This window comes from Camelus dromedarius, chromosome 17, assembly GCF_036321535.1.
Source record: "Camelus dromedarius isolate mCamDro1 chromosome 17, mCamDro1.pat, whole genome shotgun sequence".
Taxonomy (NCBI): domain Eukaryota; kingdom Metazoa; phylum Chordata; class Mammalia; order Artiodactyla; family Camelidae; genus Camelus; species Camelus dromedarius.
In genome coordinates this window covers 16752069-16776243 of record NC_087452.1, presented here as the reverse complement: position 1 = coordinate 16776243, position 24175 = coordinate 16752069, and the positions used below count along the sequence as shown (strand labels likewise).

Here is a 24175-nt window from a genome sequence, read left to right as displayed (position 1 = left end):
AAGGCTGGATCATCCAAGGAATTTAAAAAATTCGATAACCCTACAGAGAAAGAAAAAGAAGACAGGCAATCACATACATCTATACATTGGGGGTGGGATGGGGGTTGGGGTAGAAGAATGGAGGATAGAGGAGGCAACGGGTGCAATCAAGTGGGAACAGATAAATGAGCGTGAAAGGGACAAAATGAAGTTCTTTTATCACTCCTAAAGGATGTATAGATTGTGAAAGAGCTCTGGACCCATAGCTAGGGAGATAAGGAACATCCTATTTAAATGTAAAGAATTGTTAGGAGAGCTCAAGGTTCTATGAAATCTTCTGGACAAAATGATGAGCCCGCAAGGAGACGGAGCAGAATGGGACCTACTTTGGACTTTCCAAGCAGTTTAAGGTGCCAACACATAAGGCACTCAGAGATGTGCATTTTTTTCAGCCTCTTGTACTTGAAATTGCAGTAGTCTGGTTCTCCCCTCCAGCCCACCAAGTGGGTCTCTTTTTTGGCAATGACACACAGACGTGGCCACGGGGACACCTTCAAGGAACTGAGGTTCCTTGCCTCTCAAACAGCAAATGCAAAACCGGGAGATTTTCAAATTCCAACATTTCTTCAAAGAAAAATGCCTTTCACCCTATTCCCCGGTTCTTACCGAAAGCATACTTGGTGTTTTTTTCTTTTTTAAAGGTGAGAGAGAGATAAAGACAAACTTTAAAAACACTCTGCTGCAGCCTGGTATTTGGGCTTTTGTGTTGATCCAGAACAGTGACCAACTAATACGTGAGCTGATTTAACAGCTAATGCAAGGGCTGGGCATCACCAGCCAACTCTGCGGAATAAGCCATGAGGGTGAAGCCGATTTCCCACACAGGAAATAAACACAGGCTTTGCTGCCAGGGAAATGTACATAGTTTGACTTGTAGGTTATGAATCTTTAAAACTCCCACCATAAGTCCCATCATACATCCTTCGTGGGCACCATCTTTTATTTATTGCGCTAAGCAATCGTTCTTTGTTGACTGGAGCTGTGTGGGATGCGGGCAAAGCTGGGGGGCCAGGGAAACACGATCACAAAATATCACTCAAGGAGCAGAGGACGTTTTTGCCAACAGGGCTAGTCACTCTTGAAGCAAAAATAATCCACTCCTCCAGATATTAAAACAACGAAAATGACTGTGGCAACTTCAAAGGAACTAACTCATTCATCAGTGATGCTGGGTGAACAATTTCCTCAAGAGACTCAAGGTACCAGAAATACTTTTATCCAAATACATTTTTGTTGGTTGGGTAAGGGGTTCAAGCCTGTCACATAATACTAAGAAAACACAGAAAGTATTTCCCCAGCCCTGTCGGTCGGTGACAGCTGTTTGGGGCACCTGGAAAAAGTTTGCAGTTTTAAGTCTTCTAGTTCCACGGACCCAAACACAAGAGCCATAAAGGGAAACTTCTCCAACCCAAAATGGCTGCTTTGATGTTGTCTATAAAGTAGCTTTTGCAACCACCACAGCTTACAGCTTGTTACGTGCAGACTTATTAACACACCCAGATTTTCCAGTGGGAGTTCGAGATTTGCAGATACTAACTACTATATATAAAACAGATAAACAACAAGTTTATACTGTACAGCACAGGGGACTATATTCAACGTCATGTAATCTATAATGAAAAATAATTTGAAAACAAATATATGTATGACAACTATTACACTGTACATCAGAAACTGACACAACACTGTAAACTGACTATACTTCGATTAAAAAAAAGAAAGAAAAGAGCCAACATGTCCACCCCCTGGACTAGCTAAGGAGACAGCCATTCACAAGAGTTCCATGGTGGAGGTATGGTTCAGATCTTTCAGAACCCATTTTAATTCTCCAGCTTTACTGTCTGCAGCACACTGTACAACGTCACTACGAGCGATGCCAAATTTCTGTTGTCCTTGGAGTAAAACAAAGGTTTTCCCATCAAAGTCTTTGAGAAACAGAAGGACTCACACGCTCATTTCTCCCTGACTGTACTGGGCTGGGGTGTTCATGAGAAGGATGCAGGGACAGGTGTGAAGCAGGACTCTTCCTTGGAAATGGAAAGACACAAACCCAACCTGCAAGGCACAGATGCTTAAGAGTAAAAGTGGGCACGTATGCTGAAAATAAGGGCTCGACCTGAAAAGAAGGAAGGGTGGAAATGGAAATGCTCCTGCCTATGGGAATGTTTGGCATCTTCTCACTGGACACGGCAAGAAGGGATGGGTGAAAGTGCGAGAGTTCTGAATGGGACAGCTTTCCAGGGGACTCACAGCGGGGAAGGAGGCCAAGGAAAGTGGAAGAAATCCTCGTAGCCTGACATGATCGTCCCCACAATAAACACAATGAGAGGGGACTGCGTGCAGGGATGAAGCATTCAGGTTGTGGGACTGGGCAGATGTGGGTCAGAATTAGAAGCTAGGCTTGCCCAGTGTTAAGCTGCATGAACTTGGGCAGCTCGTTAAGCATCTTCCTGTGGCGAGTAGGAATTTTAAGAGTACTCAGCACACAGGGTGCTTGTGAGAATGAACTGCACTAATACATGGGGGAGTACTGAGCACAAAGTCAGAAGGAAGGAGCTTTCCATAAACTTGCCACTGATACTATTACTACTTCTAGTATCATTACTACTGCTGCTATTAACTTATTTCAAGGCTATAAATGTCTGTGACAATAGGGATGTTTAAAATCTTGGACAAAAGGAAGAAACACTCATTGAATATGGGTGGATTACCTCTCATCGTTATGTGTTTAGTGTTTTCTCCTCAAGATAATTTGTAAGAAATGTGCCTGAATATGGAATTACTTGGCAAAGCTGCAGGAAGGTGAAAGGGGGAAGCTAGGAAAAAAGAGCTAACAGGAATTAGACTTTTAACTATGAAATTTGAAACTAAGACACCCCGCCTCCAATTTTCCTCTACAGCTCTAGATACAAAATACAAAATTAAAATTCAGATGAAGAAGTGAACCACCAGATAAGAGAATAAACCCAAACAATTCTCACTGATAACATTATCGCTGGCTGTTTTTTTCATCTATAAAGTTCTATCGTGGGAATGGGAAAGGGATATGTGAAAATGCTAAGGCATGATTTAAAAAAAAAAAAAGCTACAGAATAGCTATCCTAACGTCAACAGTTGTTATCTCTATAAAATGAGATTGCAGGAGATATGGTTTCTTTCTTTCTCTGCTCTCATAGCCACATCTTCTAATTTTTCTACAGAGAACATGTAATTAACTGTGCAGTAGAAAATTCACAATTATTTGGTATTCAATTTTCAATTGGAAACATCTGAATCACACCCAAGCCCCACACAGAGCCAACACTGAGGATTTCACCCTCGGCTTTGGCATTGGGATGTTCTGTAGGTACTGGTGGACTCCCAGTGACTGTCGGGGCCCGTCTTCCAGCTCATTCAGCTGCCATCTTCTAACTGTGCCACAGTATCTCTGTCAGTATTTTACAGTAGTTTCACAAGATGCACCTATGGCCACTTACCGGAGGACCTTCCAAATTTCTAGGCTTAAAAAAAAAAAAATCAACTTTTCTGTTTCCTGTTCTCAATTCTTCAGAAACTTCCCCAGCCTTCCATAAATAAAGTCAGGCCCCAAGAATCAAATATTATCTCAGACTGGAACCTAAACAGGGGACTTGCCAGACAAGAGCCCAGGGAAGCTATTGGTTAGGTGTACTATGTAATTATTCCTTATCCTGGTTCTAGGTACTCATCCCATGGAAATTACAGCGGGAGGGCAGCAAGGAGCACTGAGACATAAAAAAATCATTGCCATGTGTAAAAACTTAGATGTTAAAAAAGAAAATGCAGGCACAAGAATGTAGCCAGAAAAAAAAAAAAAAAAAAAAGACATGCCAATAAAAGAGCTGCTTCTTAAAATTTGGCTGGCAGCGTCCTTCCCCTCCCCAACGGATACTCTTAGTAAAGAAAACATGGTAGATTTTTTTTCTCCCTTGCCTGTATTTGATTTCCAATTAAAATTAAATATAAACTGAAACGCCACCTGGATTTTAGCAAAATCCAATCCCCGCCCTCCACCCCTCCTTTTTCTTAAAAGAAGAACCTGGGCTTACATATACAAACATTTTGCTAAATGACCCGTGGCAAATTGCGTAATGCCAGTAAAAGTTGTGTTTTTTAAGTTATGAGCCCCAAAGATTTTATCTGAAATAAAACCCTGATTCAATTCAGATTCTGGAGGCAAACTGTGTCCGTAACTCTGCCTCTAAATTTAAAACATTTGTGTGTGGAGCTCCTTCAGTAATGTTGCTAGTAGGTATGGAGGAGAAATTCTGTATTTATTAGGATATGTGTTTTCTTTTCTAAAATGGTAAATTGGGGCACTAATTGCCTACAAGAACGGATCCTCTGCAGTCATCATGTGGAGGTCAGTTTCTAAATGAAGAGTCCAGTTTTCAAAAGGACTGTGTGCTTATTTCAATTAATCGTCTCAGTAGAGGATTCCTGGATTCCTGGATTCATGAAGGAGAGTTCTCCTTGGAGGTCTCCAATATGAACGTTTATAATGTTCTAAGGTGGTTGCATTTGAGTATAAAGTGGTACCAGGGGGCAAAAGAAAGGATCAGTACAGGGAAACAACTTGGATCCCTTCTGACCTCTACCTTTGGGTCCCTAAGATGCCAACCAAGCCTTTTCTGTGTCTTCAGAAGGTGCCGAGCCAAGACAGTGATAGTGTCATGAGCACATTTTAAAGGGCTAACCACTGTGCTAAGGCCTTTATGTATATTCTTTAATGTATTCATCACACAAACCCTCTCTGGAAGTTACCTCTACTGCCCCATTTTACAGATGAGAAGAGTAAGGCTCAGAAAGACTGGCATAACTAGCCCAGTTTCCTTCATTCAGTAAGTGCTGGGGTTGACTTTTAAACCTCTGTGGGTAGGATTCCAAAATGTCTGGAATGAAACATTCCTCCTATCTCGTCTAGCTCCTAGGGCAGAGAAATAAGCCTCTAGTGGGAACAGCGTGCACTGGCTAAGCAACGAAGTACATCTGTACACGACTGTGAATACACCACGTGACGAAGTCCACACCGACAGGGAGAAACTCTCAGTAGGGGAGCAGTGGAGAAAACCTAAGGGCATTTTCTCCCCGTCTACACTCTCTTTTGATTGACTGTAAGTTGATTCTGTCATAAATTGACGATGTTATATAAGGATGGTTAATGGTTGTCACATTTGAGGGGAGAAGCACCTAGAAGCTGGTGGAGAGACCGTACCAGGGAGGAAAAACATGGTAGCTGAAACTCAAACAGGTCATGGGAGAAAATCTTATAACTATGAGAATTTTATCCCTTAAGTCCTGTGCAAAAATTTAAAAAATATATATGTAAGTATATACGATACACTTATATTTTTATTTATATTATTTTATAAATATGTATATACTCATGTTAAATTTGTTATACTTATAATATTATACAAATATATTCTATAAAATAACACATAAAATTTGCTCAAGTGACAGGTATTCTCTGCCATTTATAAGTACTCATAAAAGTTTTCAAATAGTGTGAATGTGAATTATATAATAACTTTTCTTTTTCATTATAAAGGCAATACATACTACTGTAAAATTTTAGAATATACAGAAAAGTGAAACGTATCCAAAATACAAATCCATTAACCTACAAAAAAAATCATTGATAACTTTTTTACAGGGTTTTTCAGGTTTTTGTTCCTACCAATTATTATTTTTAAAGTTAAAAAGTTTTAGAATTGATAAACTTATTAACTATTCTACGAGTGTGATTCTTAATGGTACCCAATATTACCTCCAACTTATGTGCAACCATTTTTTTTAACCTTTCCTTTCTTCTAATGTTGATGATTTAGGGTATTTTTAATTTTTCATATCATAAATAATACTATAATGAACATCTTCAGGTATAAATCTTTCTGCATGCCTCACATTATTTCTGTAGGTGAAATCATTAATAATGATGTCCATAAATAACAGACCATTTACTATGTGCTGTGCAATCTTTTAAGCATTTTACATCATAATCAAAATACTAAATGTTGATATTATCCCCCATTTGAGGGACGTATAAACTGAGGCACAGAGAAATTAACTGACTTGCATAGTCACCAAACTAGTCAGTGGTGATCATGACTCGGGCCAGACAGGTTGGCTCCATCATTATGCTTTTGGGTGCTCTGCCTTTCCCAGTGGTTATCAAGTGTGCTCTAGCCAGCAGCAGAGAATGGATTAGAAGCATCAGAAATGCAAATTCTTGGGCCCCATCCCAGATCCAAAGTACCCTGAGGGTTGGTCCCACAATCTGTGTTTTAAGACATTCTTCAGATGATTCCAATATACATTAAAGTTTGAGAAGCACTGCTCAATACTTTATAACCTCTCAAAGTGCAACCCTGAATCAAAGGGTGTGACTGTATATGGCCTCTTGATACACAGTGCCAAATTGCCCCCAGAATGAAATGTCCAGATTTACACAAGCCACATAAGGGGCTGCTGGTGCTAGACGTATCACTGATGGTCATCTTTGCTGATCTGGTCAAAGATCTTCCAACTCTTTTACAGTGTTCTTTAGTTAGAAAAGTTTCGGAGTATGTAAACCTGGTGACTGCATTTGAATAGATATAAAATGACTCTCAGAACCTAGAAAGAATGCTTTATATGACCTTACTTCGCCGAGTTTTCTTCAGAGCTGGCATTTATAGTGCTATATCTAAGATATTCAAAAACTAAATCCAGGGACACATTGGTAAGCATTTAGAGCCAAAAGAGGAAACCTTTTCCAAATTAAAGATAGGTTACTAATATACTTAACATTAATTAAACATAGAAAAATCTAGGAACATTTGTCAAAACACTGAACCAGTGAGCAAATCTAATTAACATGCACTGTGGATTGTACAGTGTTTCATTTGGGGGGTAGGGAGTTAGGATGTGATGCACATGAAACTGTAACTGCAAAATTACACAAATACACACATATACCCACTTTTCAAAAGCAAAAGATGCTAGAGTTTCATCACATTCCCAAAGGAGGGACCGTCCATAAAGGTGCAAAACAGAAGAATGATGGAATCAAAGATTTGGTCTACGCCAGAGAAACTCGCCCACCTGCAAGACTGAAGAGATTTTCACTAACTGAGAGACAGACTGGTAAGTCGTCTGATAACAAACTTAAAAACAGAAACAAAGGAGCAGTTAAGAACAGAAAGAAGAAAGGCAGAAGGGAGAAAATACAAGGCCAATGCCATTTCTAGGTAAGACAGTCAGTTCATACAACAGCCGGATTGAGTAAAGATCTTCAAATTTGATAACTAGTTTAAAAGAAGATATTACAGTTTCAGTTGTTCTAGCTGTGTGACGAATAGAGGGGAATGAGTTAAAACTAAAAGTACGTGAAATATGGACACCACCAACCAAATGACCAGCCTTGTCAGCCCTCATCTAATCTCTGGAAATCATACACTCAACTCAGGCAATGGTCTGTGTAAACAGATAGGCCCCGGACCATTTCCTGGAAACCAATCAACTCAGATGCGGCATCCAGCAGAAAAAGACCTCCACTTGCCATATGCCTCCAGTCCTTCCACAGTAGAAATCCAGCCTTGTTTATCCCCAAACCAAAATGGCAAAGGTACGTATCTAAGTGATAAGGTGAATCCACATAGCTCAGTATGTACTTCTATCTATTATCTCCTGATTGAAAGGGTTAAACTAAAGCAGCAGGTGTGCACATGCTGAGTTATTATTTCTGAAATATCATCAAGGTCTTCAAAAATCCCACCGACCCCGGACACAAACTCTTCCTCTCCAGGTTACTGAAGAGTTATTTACTGCTTAAGTCACTCGTCCACTGATTAATCATATGCATGCATCTCTTCTATGGCTTATCTTCATGTGCTTTGAAATTTTTAGATACTTAATGCAAGTGTCTATGTCTTATTCTAAGCCATCTAGATCATGAGTTTAATGAAGTCAGGGAGACAGGATATTTCTTCCTATCTTCTAGCCAACCACGGGACTACAAACGTAAGACAGGTTACATTTTTATGTTAATTTTCTCCTGCAGGAGAACCATGGCCGAGAATATCCTCTCTCTGAGGGACTCGCTCAGTGTCCAAGCCTCTACTTCCTTAGTAGGCTGGCTGGCTGAGTATTCTCCTAACCACCAATTCTGCCAAAACTTCCCATTTGTAACATGCATCTGATTAAATGATTTGAAAGAAACTCTGCAGGGATGATGACACCTACGAGTGAATTTACCATTTCAGAAAGCTCAGAAGTCTTACATTGTGAGATATATATGGATAATTTAGAAAAAAAATGAGGGATGATCCTTCAGTTTTTTCACTATAAAGTAAGAGTAGAAGGTTCTGGAAGGCAGCTCTTGTCACATCTGCCACTCACTAATCCAAGGGGCCAACACATTTTTTCCAACAAAGACCAGGTAATAAGGCTTCTAGGCTTTGTGAGCCATGCAGCCTCTGCTGCAACAGCTCACCTCTGCTGGGGTAGGAAGCAAGCAGCCGCAGACAAGAGTAAACAAGTGGGCATGGCTGTGTTCCAATAAAATCTTTATCTAACAGAATAGGTGGCAGCCGGATTTGGTTGATGTGGCCTTCCGCCCCAGTTCACCAACCCCCAGCATCGTCTGCAAGCTCAACACAGTGCTAGGAACTGAGAACTTGCCCAATAAAGGTACTGAATGATCGGCTGAGACAAGTTAAAGATAATTCCAGAATGCAGTCTTGACAACTATGATTGTGAATCACCACGTTACAGAATATATCCTCGGCAGTCACATGGGGGACTCCATCACATACCCAGCTTCTCCACGATGCTTTCCCGCTTAAAGCATATTAATGATACAGTTAAGTCTGTACATAAATGCACATGGCGTACTCAGAGAAGACAGAGCACAAACTTTGTAAGACAAGTGTAAATCTAAGAAGATAACCAGCATCTCATAATAAAAATGAGCGTTGCAAAGTCATTTCCACTTAGTATCTTTGCACGGTGAATTTTGACTGTGTGGATATGGAAACTTCACCACGAGGAGGGGAAAAATGAGGCAAGGCAAGCATTATTATCACAGTATTCTTGTTCATACACATTAGGACCACAAATAGTCAGGAAAGAGTGAGCATTATGTCACTTCTCTCCCAGTCTTTAACCTTGTAAAGGGTTGTTGAGTTCGCAGGGAGGGTCACAAGAGTCAGGCCAAGAGGCTATGAAAATGGAACCACTTCTCACCATGCAACCTTGAAAAATTAACACGATAATTGTAACGATAAAGGGCTTCTTTTGTCCCATTTGATGATGTTCCATCTTATTTTATTAAAGCGTCCAAAATCCTTTCTTCCTCTGGCTCTGAGAGGTATGGCTCTGCTGTCGACAAGCAAAAGACATTTTACGCACAATTTTCCCTCTACTAGAAAGAGGGATATTGTGCCCTTCAGTGAACATAAAATTGATATTATCATCTCTTAGTTTATATCTCACTACTTAACCTTCAGATTAAAAGTTATTGGATTTGAATGACTAAGAAGACATCATGTCACCTTCCCCTCAGTGTGGAGAGAGGGGTGCTGGGGGTGAGAGAAGGCACAGTGAGAAAAACAGGGATTTCAGATCAGCTGAGGCTTTGCCTCTTCTGACAAGCGACCGTGATCTTGACAATTACTTATGGTTGCGTGGATGATGAAGTGTGTAATAAATGGTCTACTTTAAGAAACTTTGCCCAAGATGAATCTGTGTTAGGAAGTTCATTTTATTTTGGGTACAGTCTAAAAGGAACAGTCTAAAAATAGGGGTAAAAAATTAATTTGAGGAGAACCTTAGGGTTATCAACTTTAAAAAAGGAAAAATCCGGTCCCCTCCACACTCAACATTTGCATCATCAGACTATGCAGGAGATACTGGAAAATATCCTTCCTTCCATCCATCCGCCTCTATGCAGGGCTTCACTTCAACTCACAAACAAGTCTTGGTGTCTGTAAGCACTTTAATCTGTACCTCCTAAACGAGTCTCCAAACAGCACGCACTGTTGAGTAATTACACATTGTATTTTTCCAACAAAAGAAACACATGCACCCCCTTCACCTTAAAAAAACAAAACAAACTCATTCTAAGAAGCTTGTGTCAGTATCAGACGCTTTATCAGAGATCTAACTTGGTCATTTTGTTCTCTAAAAGAGGTAAGCACATTCCCTGATCAGTGGGAACACTAGCAGTTTATCAGCCCTTCCCGTGTGACTTTTGGAAGATATAGTCATTAGCAACTAGCAAAGGGAAAAGACTTTTGATAATTTTAATCTGAATAAACATATACAATCAAAATAGTGAGGGTAACAACAAGGTCCTAATGTATAGCACAGGGAACTATATTCAAAACCTTGCAAGGGCCTGTAATGAAAAAGAATATGAAAAGGAATATACATATATATTCATACATATTTATAGATGTATAAGTGTATGAACATATGTATAAACATACATATATATATAAATGAATCACTATGCTGTACACCAGAAATGAACCCAAGATTGTAAACTGACTATAGTTCAATTTAAAAAAAGAGTGAGGTTTAGTGATAGAGGAGGGTGTCTTTTTTCTAAACAGCCTTTAAAAAAGGGTAGAGGGGGTACTTTTCCAAAATAAATCCATCTTTTTTTTTTTTTTTTTTTTTTTTTACAAATTACGTTTGCTCTTCCTTCGTCATTTCACAATAACCGACAAGGGACTGGGAGAAAGAGCTTGGATTCTCCTGTGATGTCCTCCTCTCTCTGTGCTGCCACCTGGCCAGTCACTCAGATTGGAAATCCTGAATCATCCCTCCTAACTCCCACTCCTGGATGCTTTCACATCTTCTGACTCAAAAGGCCCTGTCCGTGTACCAGGACTCCCCTAAACAGTCTCTCTTGATCCAGGCCTTCCTTTCTCTTCCCATTTCATCCATTCACAGAGTCTGTCCCAGAACCGCTCTCTGCGGGCTGGGTGTTCTGTGTTGATGGGTATCAGGGGAGGTGAACAGCCCATCCCTGCCCTATGGGGCTGAGAGGTGAAGAAAGGATTTAAATGGAGGAGGAGGAGACATGCAGGGAGCAAGGAGGGGTCCACAGCAGGGCGCCCTCGATGACATGACAACAGGGTACTACATCCGGGACCAAGTGTAATCGCCTTGTCACAACTATTAATCTCGCAGGGATCTCTCTGCTGCCGAACCAGGCCAGGTCCAACTTCACTGACCTTCGGTTTACCTCCTCTTGCCTGGCCTTTCTTCTCAGCCGAGAAGCTCAAGCCTCCCACAAACTGAATTCAATTTACCCTCTACCCACCTTCCCTCTGCTCCCATGGTTACTCTATAGGCTCCACCCAAAGCACCTCCCAAGTTCCTCTCCCATGCATTCCCGCACCTCCCACATCAGTGTGGGCCCCACATTTCCTTCTATGTAGGCGTACCCCATAAATAATAGCTAAATAAAAGGACGCGAATAAATGAATTTCAACAAATCCAAAGCTAAGAAACAAGGCTAAGACATGCTCTGTGGTACAATGAGTGGCTGACCTGGACCAAAGCTAAGGCCAGGCCTGTATGTGACACTCTTCACCACTTTTCTTGTGAGAGACGGGGGAAACAAATTGTATTTCTATGAACCAAATCAAACACGCTATTTAGCAAAGGGTCTCTGGAATGTTATAAGTAACACTTCATAATTACAATAGTTTTGAGTTCAAAGACCAAGTGATGAAAAGAAACTTTCTAATACGGGGTTCAGCTCACTATATAAACTTCCCTTCTGCTCCTCCAGCTCCCTCTTGCATTTATATTGCTATTCTACTTTGTCATAAAAGCAGTCACCTTGTAACCCTTTTTATCAAGCAATCTATGCACTACCGAAAAGTACACTCAGCTCCGTCAGGCGAGCTATAGGTTTACATTACACAAACATACCCATTCTGCCTCTTCAGCACTTAGCTGTCAATAAAGGCAAGCACTTGCAAAACAGCAAAGTAGACTGCTTGCCTTCAGAGTACAGATCGGAGTCTGCCAGTTTTTGCAAAACAAACTCTTTGCAATCACTGAAGCTAATCTGTCAACAAATTACCATTAAAGTCATGCCTCCTGACAAAGTTCAAAAAGAGATTTCTGATTAGACAAGAGACAGGGAGTATTTTATTATTATTATTATTAGCTCACAGGTCAGGGCTGAAAATTACCTTCTCAAAGGAGCGACGCTTTTGCTTAAAGTCAAGAGGGTACACTTCACTCGTAATGAAATGTGGCATCTGGGTTTCTATTACCACACTCCTATGTACACGACTCTTTTCTGCTTTTCTGTTTCCTGGGCCATCTTAATTTTCAATGGTGAGATTAATGACACACAACTGTTTAGAAATCAGAACTTGAAAGAATTTCATACGAGGCTCACATCACTAGTTACATAAATCTTTGACAACAATATTTTGATGGAAGGCAGGTCTAAACAACAGAGCAGAGAACTAAATTTAGCATGCAGGGTGAAAGATGCCTTTTCCAGAAATAGCCACAAAAGGAATTGAGAAAAAGTGCAAGTTGGTTATTGCGGTGGCCGCTTTTTCTTTCTTTGTCAGAATTCTCTGAGTTCCAGGCTCAGTTCTGTTTCAATTTGTATGGGTTTTGCTAACGTTTTGGTGGTGCTGATTCCTACAAAATACTTTTGACTATTAATATTTTCCATAATATTTGAACTCTAACTTATGTCCCCAAAGAGTGTATCTTAGCAGAACAATTCCTTTAAAAGTGTAGCTTGAATCTTCATCTACCAGTAAAGAAAGGTGCCCTCCCCCAGTGCCCTGCCACACGAGGGCACTTAACAGATATGAATAATGTCCTCTTCTGTACTTTCTTCTGAAAGCTTCCCTCTTAGGACACAGACATGCTGAACATCTTTACCCTTCCAATGGCATCAAACACCCTCCCTTTCAGACAAAGTCCTTGGCAGCTACAATGGGAAAGTCCACTTAAGTGTATTCTCTACAAAGTTCATAAGCAACCTTTCTCAAAGGTAAAAAGAATAGTAAGACTGAACTGGTCATTGATACCTCATCTTTGTACCTACAGATCCATACCTAATCACCTGGGCTTCCCTCTGCAGAATAAGAAACAAGGCAAAAAGACCACTAGGATTTGACGTGGTCCCACAGGAAGATGGGTAAGCTTGAGAAACAAAGGGAAGGCTCTGTTCATATGCGCTTCCTGCCCACCCAAACACTGACAGCTATTTCTTCCAGGCACTGTTTTTCACAGAGGCAGTTAAAATTTGAAATGTTGGCAGGATAACTTCCCTGTTCTGTTCAACATCCACTAGTAACTTCAGTAACAAAAACTGAAGGAAGGGATTCATTCTGCCATTTTGACAATGAAGAGAATTTCTGAGTTTCTCTGGCCCTGTGTAATCACTAATCTTTAACCTCGCTCATTGGCATAGTTCAACTCAGTGGCTCCTCTTTCTTCCCTTTCGTGATTTTGCAGGAGCTCCCTTCCCTTTCTATCTCTTTTACCTCCTCAAGAGTCATTGAACGTTTTCTCTTTTCCTTTTACATTATTAACGTGAAACAGGTAGCACTATCTTTTGGGTTAATAGTTCCAGCACCTTAAATCAAATGTCAAAGAGGCTATATGAAGTAAATACATCACTTAGCCACATGCTCCAAATAATGTATCTTTAAATTCCATGTGTAGTTTAGCCTTTTTTAATGTCTTTCTCACAGACTACTTCTCAACTGCCCTTCTCATATAAAACCATAGCCACACCTCAAAACCCTAGCAACCAAAGCTTTGCCTACACTGATTTGCAGACAATAAAAGTGCCAGGTGGTACCAAAAAAGAAAAAAAGCAAAAAAGCCCATCATTAAATGGAATGTTGTTAAGAAATAGCTGTTTTATTTAACAGCTATTCATTTTTATTGAATAAACATTTTCTAGTATGCATTCTGTTAATTGACCTGACAGCATATGCTGTATATGGAGAAACTTCTAAACATTATGCTCTATGTAATATGCTTATCTGAAAAAGCTCTCATTTGCAGCAATATGGAAATAAAATTCTGCTTTCTAAAATTCAAGACTTTTAAAATGCATTAATCCACACAGTTTATGAAATTGCTCTGGACATTTTAAAATCCTTTCTTTAAGGGGGAAAAAAAAACTTCAGTAATTGCTAATAGTATTTGTTGCTGAGTTTCATAATGGAGTAGTGCATATCCAATACAGAACTTTTACAGACCTAGAAATGGGGCAGGCATAATAGGAAATAAAAAGCAGTTATGGGATTGGGTAAAGAATTACTCAATGGCTAAAAGAAAATGTTCGGAATCTCTATCAAATTATATTATTAGAAAACTATTGTTAGAACAGTTTCATGGCCCAGATGTAAGTAGAGTTGAATCATTGCAGGGATAATACATTTAGTTTTGAGGAAGGAAGGTTTGTGCGTGTGTGGGCAGTCTCCTGTAGCTAACAGCAGCACCTCTCCTTGGCTGGTGGCTTCTGAGTGATGATGGCAACTTCCAGAATCACCAACCCCACTGCCTACAGAGCACAAGGGAGTGAAGGTACTGGATGGGTACTCAGGCCAGCTGGACGGCTACAGGCTCCCTGATTCAGTAGCGATTCACCTCCCAACAACTGTTACCCTAGTAGGAATACCAGCCAGAGTTACCAGATCTGATTTTCCTAGAGAAAATGGAAAAGCCAGGTTCCTCCCATTTTTCTGGGTTATCAACTATGTAATTTTTTTTTTAATTCTGTTTGGATCCAATTTAGCCAACTTATAGACCAAACCCAGCACCAAAGTCACTCACCCCACAGAGAATCTTTGGGAAAGTTCTTCCTCCTGACGGGGTACTTGCTCTCATTTGTAATCATCTCTGGTAATATGGATTAAATAGGGAAAGGCTTGCATTTACTTATTTTAAACCCTGGCACTAGGTAAAAATTCTCCCTATACCATCAATGACTGTACTGGTACAACTGGAAAATCCTATAACATTCAGTTTCATACACGGCACAATTAACTCATTTTTATACCAAACCATTTAAAGCCAGACCTTTTTGTTCCATGGACTTCTAACATATTTTACAGTTCTAATTCTCTTCCACTGTCCTACATTAATCAAAGCTGTAACCCCTGTTGTCTTTGTACTACAGAATCAGAATGTGCCCCTGGCGAGGAATGGGGGAAAAGTCAACAGGAATTAAATTTCAGTGCAACTGTTTACTCAACTGTGGCCTGCAGTTATTGAAATTTTATCCGTGGTTTTGTGTGACTACCGCGGTAATGAATTCAGCATGGCTGTGATTTTCTCACTGCTGGTATTCTCACTTCAAGTAAAAACCTGTAGAATAAAAATGACGAAAACAACCCACGTCCATCACGCTGACACTTGGTTTTCTCCCGACTGTTTAATTGTTGCAGCTTTCAGTCTGGAGGAAAACTGATAACGCTCGTCCTGTAAAACTTTTGCAATCCGGTAGTTTTTTCTTATTTCATCTACAGATTTTCTTTTCCCCAACAACCTGTTAAGAGCCTCCTCATACACTTAGGGAACTCACACAGCTGTCGGTATTTTATTTTAAAAGACCGAAAAGGCCTGCCAACCACAATATGTGGGGTTTTAGCCACAATGATAGACCCAACTGCTTTTTTCCTTCCCAAAACATATCAGTGGCAAAGAGAAATAAAATTGTTGTAAAAATATTAAAAGCCCTTCAAAGTGCAATCAAAAGGTACTGACCTCTGTATCAATAACCCACAACAACGTAGTTTCCAAAGTGGTCACAGCCAAGATAAAGAGGGGAGACGTGAACAAGTAATTTTGCTGCTGATGGTTTTCAAAGAAGATGCTGTTAAATGCACTTACACAACTTATTCTGTGAGGTCAACCTGATGTTGCTGTGATTGGGGTAGGGGTGGGGGGTGTGTATACATATATATATGTGTGTGTGTGTGTGTGTGTGTGTGTTTGTTAATAGTATTCAAGTTAAATTTTTAGCTGGCTTACCACTTTGAGATAGCAAATAATTTTCAGTCCTTCAGATAAAACTCAGAAGTGAATTTCCCATTTTATCTAATTAACATACACTAAATACTCATTACCTGGGTTCATACCACATCAGTCAATAGTCCCACTTCAACTGCTCCATAAAGAAACAGTTGATCTGGGCCTCTGTGTAGTAAGGACATAGAAAATGGCACTCCAAATTACCAACTACTTATTCTCAATATAACCATAAAAGTCTCAGAATCTCACATGAACAAATACACAAATACACGGATACCTTTCTACCATTTACTGATTGGTTTTGTCAACAATCTCATTGGTTAGAATTTGGCCATTGCACTAATGCAAATGCTCAAAGTTTTTACAATGCCCAAAGTTTATACACAACATGCATCATAAATCCCAGCTGAGGTGATGCCCAGAAAGCAGGTACAATCAGCTTTGAGTTGCCATTAAAAGACAGGTCAAACCACATAAATGAAGTTCTCTGAATTAAGAACTGAGCTTGTCCGTTAGTTTCCTTTTCTTTCTCTCTGTTGCATCTTTTCCCGGACAGATTCCATTGTCTCATGCTAGTACCACCAAGATCACATAGAGTAACAATCTAATGATTCCTTGTTTTTAAAAATTCTTAGCAAGGAGGAAATGAAAGTTGCTTTAGAGCCTGTCAAAGGCTATGTCCCTAATACAAGAAGGGATTGCCTTTGCTTCTCTGATACAGAGTCCAAGAAAAGAGTTTGAGAAAAGGTTTGCCTTTGTCTTTCTCTTCCCTCTTTCCTCAACAATTTGTTACACTCAAAAAGGCCCAAAGACACCATTCTTTTTTCATCTTTTTCCAAGTGGCACCTTTACTTTGTACTGAATAAATGAATCAAACACTAAAATGGAACAAAAACCATCCATTGTCATTAACAAAAAACAAATACTATTTCCTGATTCCAAGAGAAGTTGGGAAGACAGTGCCTGTCTTCAAGCAATTGCTATTTACTTACTTGAATCCGCATCAACACTTGGGCCACACAACCCCATTTTCTGGGTCAGACCCTTTACCATTTGGAAATATTTTACCAGTCATTCCAAGGTACCCACTTGAATGCCTACGAAGGATATTAGAGTAATGAGTATGTCCCAATGTATATGCATTTTGAGGAGCCACCAATAAGAGATAATTTAAAACATTAATAGGATTTAACCACATACCAATTGTCATACGTATATTAGAAACATTTGTAAGTGGCCCATCTCCCTAAATTCCTCCAGGCAGCAACAAGCAATTTCTTCTTTTTCCCCCTGTTAAATTAATTAATTAATTATATAAATAAATAATTATATAATTAATTAATTAATTAAAATAGACTTTATTCTTTTAGAGAAGCTTCAGGTTCACAACAGAATTGAGCAGAAAATACAGAGAGTTTGCACATAGCCCTCCCCACCCACACATATATACTCCCCTATCATCAATATCCCTCATCAGTGGGGCATATTTGGTACAACTGATGCACCAACATGGGCACATCATTATCAACCAAAGTCCACAGTTTACATTAGGGTTCACTCTTGATGTTGTACATTCTATGGGTTTCAACAAATGCATAATGACATGTAGCCGCCACTATACTATCATACAGAATAATTTCATTGCCCTAAAAATCCCTTGTGCTCCATCCATTCATTCCTCCCTCCCTCCCCCCAAACCCCTGGAAACCACAATCTTTTTATTGTTTCTGTAGCTGTGCCTTTTCCAGAATGTCATTTGGTTGGAATCGTACACTTCGCAGACTTTTCAGACTGGCTTCTTTCATTTATTAATGCCTTTTAAATTTCTTCCATGTCTTTCATGGCTTGATAGATCATTCTTTTTTTTTTAACTGCACATATATTTTTAAATTTACATATATGTACTGTTCATTGGTTCTAAGAACGTTTAGAGCTTTAGCCTTTTAAACTTATATAGTTATCAAAGGAATAAAGCCAACCACAAAATAAGAATCAATTGAAAAAGATACGTACATCCTGCTATTAACAGCAACATTATTTATAATTGCCAAGATATGAAGCATCCTAAGTGCACATCAACAGTTGGATAATGAAGATGCAGCATATATACATATAATGGAACACAACTCACCCATAAAAAAGAAAGATATCTTGCCATTTGCAGCCCTTTTTTCACTTTTTGTTCACCTCAAAAACCAGAATTTTATAACTGGCAGAGACATTTCCATTACAACAAAACCAACAGAATACCAGAAATAAATTTAACCAAGGAGGTTACCTATACTATGAAAACCAAAAGGACAGAAAGAAATGGAAAGATTTCTTGTGCTCTTGGACTGGAAGAACCAACACCATGAAAATGGCCACACTACTCAAAACAATCCATAGATCCAATGCAACCCCCACTGATGCTCGTGTTACTGATGTCTCGTTGTTTCTTTTTACCCAATTCTGGTTGGGTATTTCTATTTATTTCTACTTTCCTTTTTTACCTACTTTTCTCTCTTATAGCCCTTATTTCTCTTGTCTACTCAATCCCTTATTTTGTTTCCTTCATCATGAGGCTTAAAAAGCCTGTTTATTTCTTAATTTATTTGATTCAAGCATTGGAAACCCTATCCCCAAAGATTCACTTGATTGCAAGTAGTTACACGTGAGGCTGACACAGGTGGGGCTGGAAGGAAGGGGCCAGAAGTCCACCCAATCTCATTCTCAACTACCATTCACCAAGAAGGAGGGGGCTTCCTGGACTGAGCTCCCAAGGGCTGGAGAATCAAGTCTCTCAAAGCCAACCACCAGGACCCCAGCGCACTGAGTGGCTTAAAAGATGCTGCTAACAGTCAGACAGACCGCCGGGTGAGTACAGCTGGTAGCACACTCCCCGGCAGGACTCGCCCGCGCCCCCCCTCCGCGGCCCGACGCCGGTGCACGGTACCTGCTGCTGCTGCTGCACGTGGGCGAGATCGGCCGCCCCAACGTCCACGGCCGGCGTCTCTCCGTTGGACCGCCCTTCCCGCAGACCACCACACTCTAGTAAGTGGTTGCCGCTGCTGGACCCATTCTGGATGGCTGAACCGTTACTTTTTGTCTCAGTCCCAGATTCTTGCATCATGACTCAAAAACCTGATAGAAGGATTTTTCAGGAGGGCGGGGGCGGGGGGGAGAAAGAAAAAAGCAGCTGTTAACACAGTTGTTGCGCACAAGGAGAAGGGCCCTGCCCTAAATGTTGCCAAATTCTGTAAACAGTTGTCATTTTCTTTCACTCAATGTATCCCTCATTTAGTGGTCCCATCGTCTCATTTTTGAGCATGGAACTGCTGGTCCAAATTTAACTTTTCTGAGTATCATTCTTATGCTATCTTTTCCCCCTTAGAAAAAACAAGTGATTACATGTGAACCTAGAATTTATGGTTAAATTTCTTTGATTCTATCTGGATGTTTTGCTCAGAAACCGGTAAGTCATTCTACACAGTATGTCAGGTATAACATTAAATTTTAGTACACGCAGGCTCTATGTAGAAGGTTACACTCTTAGAGAAATATTCTCCCAATTTAGTCTATCAGGAGATGACACACATTACCAGAAGGCCCCCTGAGGTAATCCGTGCTGAAAACTCTTACAGTCAAAACCCAAAAAGCATTTTAAAGATTCATACCCCTTGGAATCATTCAGGTAGTGAAACTCTTCAAAACTGGCCATTCCAATAAGACAGGCCAATTTTAAGAGAGAAGGAAAAAAGTCCCCATTTTCAGAAGCTAAATAAATTGACTCTGATCTTTGTCTTATGGTTAAAACTGTCCTGAGAAGTCCCATTCAAAATTAGGTGTTTCTTGAGGGGGAGGGTATAGCTCAAGTGGTAGAGTACATACTTAGCATACACAAGGTCCTGAGTTCAATCCCCAGTACTTCCTCCAAAAATAAGTAAACCTAATTACCTCCCCCCTTAAATTAGGTGTTTCTCACGCTGGCTTGCTAACCTCTAGTATGGTTTAAGGCCTGAAAGGTCTGAGCTTCCTTTTGTTTATTTTGCTTAGGCAGACCAAAGAAAAGTTCAGAATTTGAAAGTACTAAACTTCAAATTAAAAAAAAAAAATACAGATAGGTAGGTAGGTAGGTAGATACATAGATACATAGACATACAGACAGACAGACAGATAGATAAACATAACACACACACACACACACACACACAGATGCATCCCCCCTTATCCATGGGGGATATGTTCCAAGACCCTCAGTGGATGCCTGAAACCACACACAGGACCAACCCCGATATGTATTTTCCTACACATATATACCTATGATAAAGTTTAATTTATACATAAAGGACAGCAAGAGATTAACAACAACAACTAACAAGAAAAGAGAACAGTTATAACAATACACTGTAATGAAAGTCACATGAATGTGGTCTCTCTCTCAAAATACTTTGTACACAATAATGCCTTTTCCATCTTAAACAAGCACTTATCATGCACTGTGGCCATAACTTTTGCAGTGGGAGGTACGACGGCAAAACTAGCACGGATTTCTTTTTTCCCCTTCACCATTTCATGGATAGAAGATGTGTTCTTACCATGGATCTTAGCAACTTTACCATATGTTTTTTTTCTTTCCTTATTCAGTTGAGAACTTTTCCCTTTTCACTCACAGGAAGCACTTGATGGCTTCTCTTTGGCACATCCCTAGTCTTGCACTTTGGGGCCATTATTAAGTGAAACCGATGTTACTTGAACACAAGCACAGAGATACCAGGACACAACTGAGATGGCTACTAGGTGACAAATGGGTGGGAAATTCTGGACAAAGGGATGACTCCCATCCCAGGTGGGTTGGAGCAGGACAGTGGGAGATTTCATCACACTGAGAATGGTGTGGAAGTTCAAACTTATGAACCATTTATTTCTGGAACTTTCCATTTAATATTTTCAGACCACAGGTAACGAACCTCAGAGATGGAAGCTGCGGATAAGGGGGGAACTACCGCAGTCCAAGACAAGTCACTAGAGAATATGGCCTACGTGTAAATACATTTCACTGTCCTTGTTAAACCCTAGGTACAAAAAAACCATTACCCCTGGGAGCCAATTCAGCTCTCAGTAAAGATGTCCAATTAAGACAGAAGACAGATAATACTTGCTAATATCAATCGCTACCATCTACTGATCACCAGTGTCATGCCAGGCTCTACTACAGGGGATTTACGTTCAACTTAGGTCTCATGACAATTCCTAGCCCCAGCAGACAGATGAGAAGACTAAGCCTCTGTGAGACTTATTTTAACTTGCCCAGCATATCACAGCGACTAATGGTGGAATCAGGATGTGAACAAGTTCATTCTGATGTCAGAGTCCTTAACTATGTGTTTTCTTAAAGTGGAGGTGCAGTGGGGGCCAAACAGTGAAAACGCCAGGGTCACACTCCAAGGTCATGGGCTAGGAAACAACAGTCACCAAAAGAAGATGACAGTCCAAACATCAGAGCTGAGAAATGCCTGAATAATTAAGACAGAAATGTGAAATACCAATCCTAGATAAAAGGGAGGAACACTTTTACACAAATTGATCTGAATCGTAGAAAGACACATGTACAACCAGTACTACAGATTTCTCCCCCAACACATGAAATATGTGACAAAAGGGAAATTTAAACACTTGGGGCATCTTTGGAAGAGGTTGCCCTCTTGTTAGAAATTAGAAGTCTCTTTTCTAGAAGCTTACACACACAAAATGGAAAAATTAATAGCAAAATACCTCTTGTCTTTATTTGCTTTCAGTGCATAGTGTGATCCAACTTAACTACAAACTTCATAAACCCAGAAGACATATTTTTTAAAGTTAATTCAATTCTGAATTGGACTAAGAATGGCATTTTTGGTTAACAGGTGGGAAACAAACTCAGACACAACAGCTGATTCACTCTCATCTCTTTCAACCACATATTCCAGTAATTATAGTCCTTTAAAAATTGCATTCATAGCCTTACTTCTGCAGGCTAAAAAATTTACCAAAAAACTAAAACTTTCTCTAAGATGCCAGAATACCCAGTTCCCAACCAAAAAAAAAAAAAAAATCAGTTTGTGAAATGTAGGTACTTTCCCCCCAATGTTTTAGTTTGTCTTCTAAAAACTTGCCCATCTATACCAAAGCTAAGGAAAAAACAGTGTTTAGATATTTAAGGGAGAGAACAATTGTCTTCGAGTGCTTAGCAAGGAAACTTATTTAATTCTTAGGCTATATCACAAGTATTTTTAAACAGAAAAGAAAAAAAATTGTTTTAACCTTCTGGAAAGCCTTCCCACATCAGGGATTTTCCACCCCGCAGAAACAAAAACATTGTCTAGACCTAAACTCTATACCTGCCCTCAGAATGGGGCGTTATTGAGCCAAATACCCTGTCCTCGGGGAGCAGAGCGGCAGGCAGAACGCTGCTTTCCAGCCATGTGACGGTGGCGATCCCAGACCTGCAGACAGGTGTCTAAGAGACCAGCCCCGCTCCTGTGTCCTGGGTTTGACACTATCATGGTGGGTGGAGTTAACAACAATCCCCAACACCCGATTTGATGAGAAGGTTTTGCTCCCTGCAGTTCCAAAGAAGACTGCCAAGTCCTCCAGTACAAGTTTTGCAGGCATGGAGCCAAGCAGCTTGGCTTGGGAACCAGGTTTGTGAGAGTGCGGGCTTTGGGACCAAAATTGCATAAAAGATTATTTTGGTCCGAGGATGTCCTTAATTAGTCAAGTGCTAACAGTAGTATGTCGGTTGGAAGATTTAAATTTTCCCATCATCTCCCACGCCAATCAGGAGAAAACAGGTTTTTGAAAAGCACATGTGAAAAATGAGGAGTGTCGATGTCTAAGAACCTTTCTAACAATATCCGGGCTGGCGGTTTTTCTTTCTACAGAATGTTCCAAGCCATTTAATAAGCCTTTCTATCTGCATCTCACTGCACAAACTACAAAGCCCTCTGATGTCCTCTGCAAACTCAGGAGAATTCTCTAGGGAGAAAAGGCAGGAAATGCTAGTCCCATTTTACAGATAAGAAAACTAAATCCCAGAGGTTAAGGAACAGATGCAGTCAGAATCATTCCCCGTGGCAGACGTGAACTTCGCCATTCAATAAATGACAAAAGAATTTCCAGTTTGCAAAGTCCTGTGCTAGGTGGTGAATTCCTAAACCAAGGGGGGAAAACAAAGAAGTAAAAACCTAAAAAGACATCAGGGGGTGGCCAGGGGACCAGGAAAAGCATCTAAAATACAAAGATGAAAGTGTCAACATTCTTCAGCCAACAACTATATGTGTCTTTTTCTACTGAGCTTTACAATTTTAAAGTCATCTACATCAAGTCACGGGAGGGGCATCTGTGTACTCTAACTTAGAAGGCTGCGCCCTCTTTTCTTGGGTGCTGTCTCAGGCGCCCAGTGTGTATAACTCCGCTTCCCTCTGGGACTCCCTGGAGCCAATGAACCACTTTGTTCCATAACAAACTAAAAACAAGAAATGAGGCACAATCAGCCAAGTGCCTCAATGTGAAAGGCATGGCACCTGGAGGGCATGGCCACGCCATACACACTAACAAGTCCTTCCTCCAGAAACAAAGCCAAACCTTCCTCTGAAAGGAGCTTCTCCGAAGGCGCGGGGCATGTTTAAATCACATACGATCCATTCAACACAACCGTACAAAAGCTGATGCTACAGTCACACAGATGTCGGAAAGCTTAAGGAAGCCAAAATGGCCCGCTTCTCATCTTGCTTGGAAACATGACAGAGCTACTGATTTCAAAAGATCGATCTCTGTGCTGGAGGGACTTGTAGGAAGGATAAGAACTGAGTTTAGCATGCTTATTTATTGTCGTTGCCAACAGAGCTGCTCTCTGGAAGTATTCTGGAAAATTCATAATGGCCAGGCCAATGTATTTATAGTAAATTAAAGCAATGCTTTATTATTATGATTATTTCCTTGGTTACAGTGTTGATGCTGAAAATTTAAGGAAAATAATGCCCTTGTTATCATGCTTGTGAAAGATTTTAAGCTAACAGAAAGTTCAGTCTTAATTCCAGGGCAGTTAATTAAGGTTGACCAAGTCAGGCAGAAG

At 40.2% G+C, this 24175-nt stretch overlaps 1 protein-coding gene across 8 annotated transcripts in view; it reads right to left on the bottom strand.

The window, feature by feature from the left end:
- The window catches only part of FOXP1 (forkhead box P1), a 549781-nt gene that overhangs the window by 207057 nt on the left and 318549 nt on the right, over positions 1-24175 (bottom strand). For all 8 annotated transcript variants that reach the window (XM_031471119.2, XM_064496312.1, XM_031471116.2 and 5 more), the window contains one exon: positions 19016-19203. In XM_031471119.2, the coding sequence (XP_031326979.1) occupies positions 19016-19192 (177 nt within the window). In that variant the 5' untranslated portion in view covers positions 19193-19203. The remainder of the gene's footprint in view (positions 1-19015; positions 19204-24175) is intronic.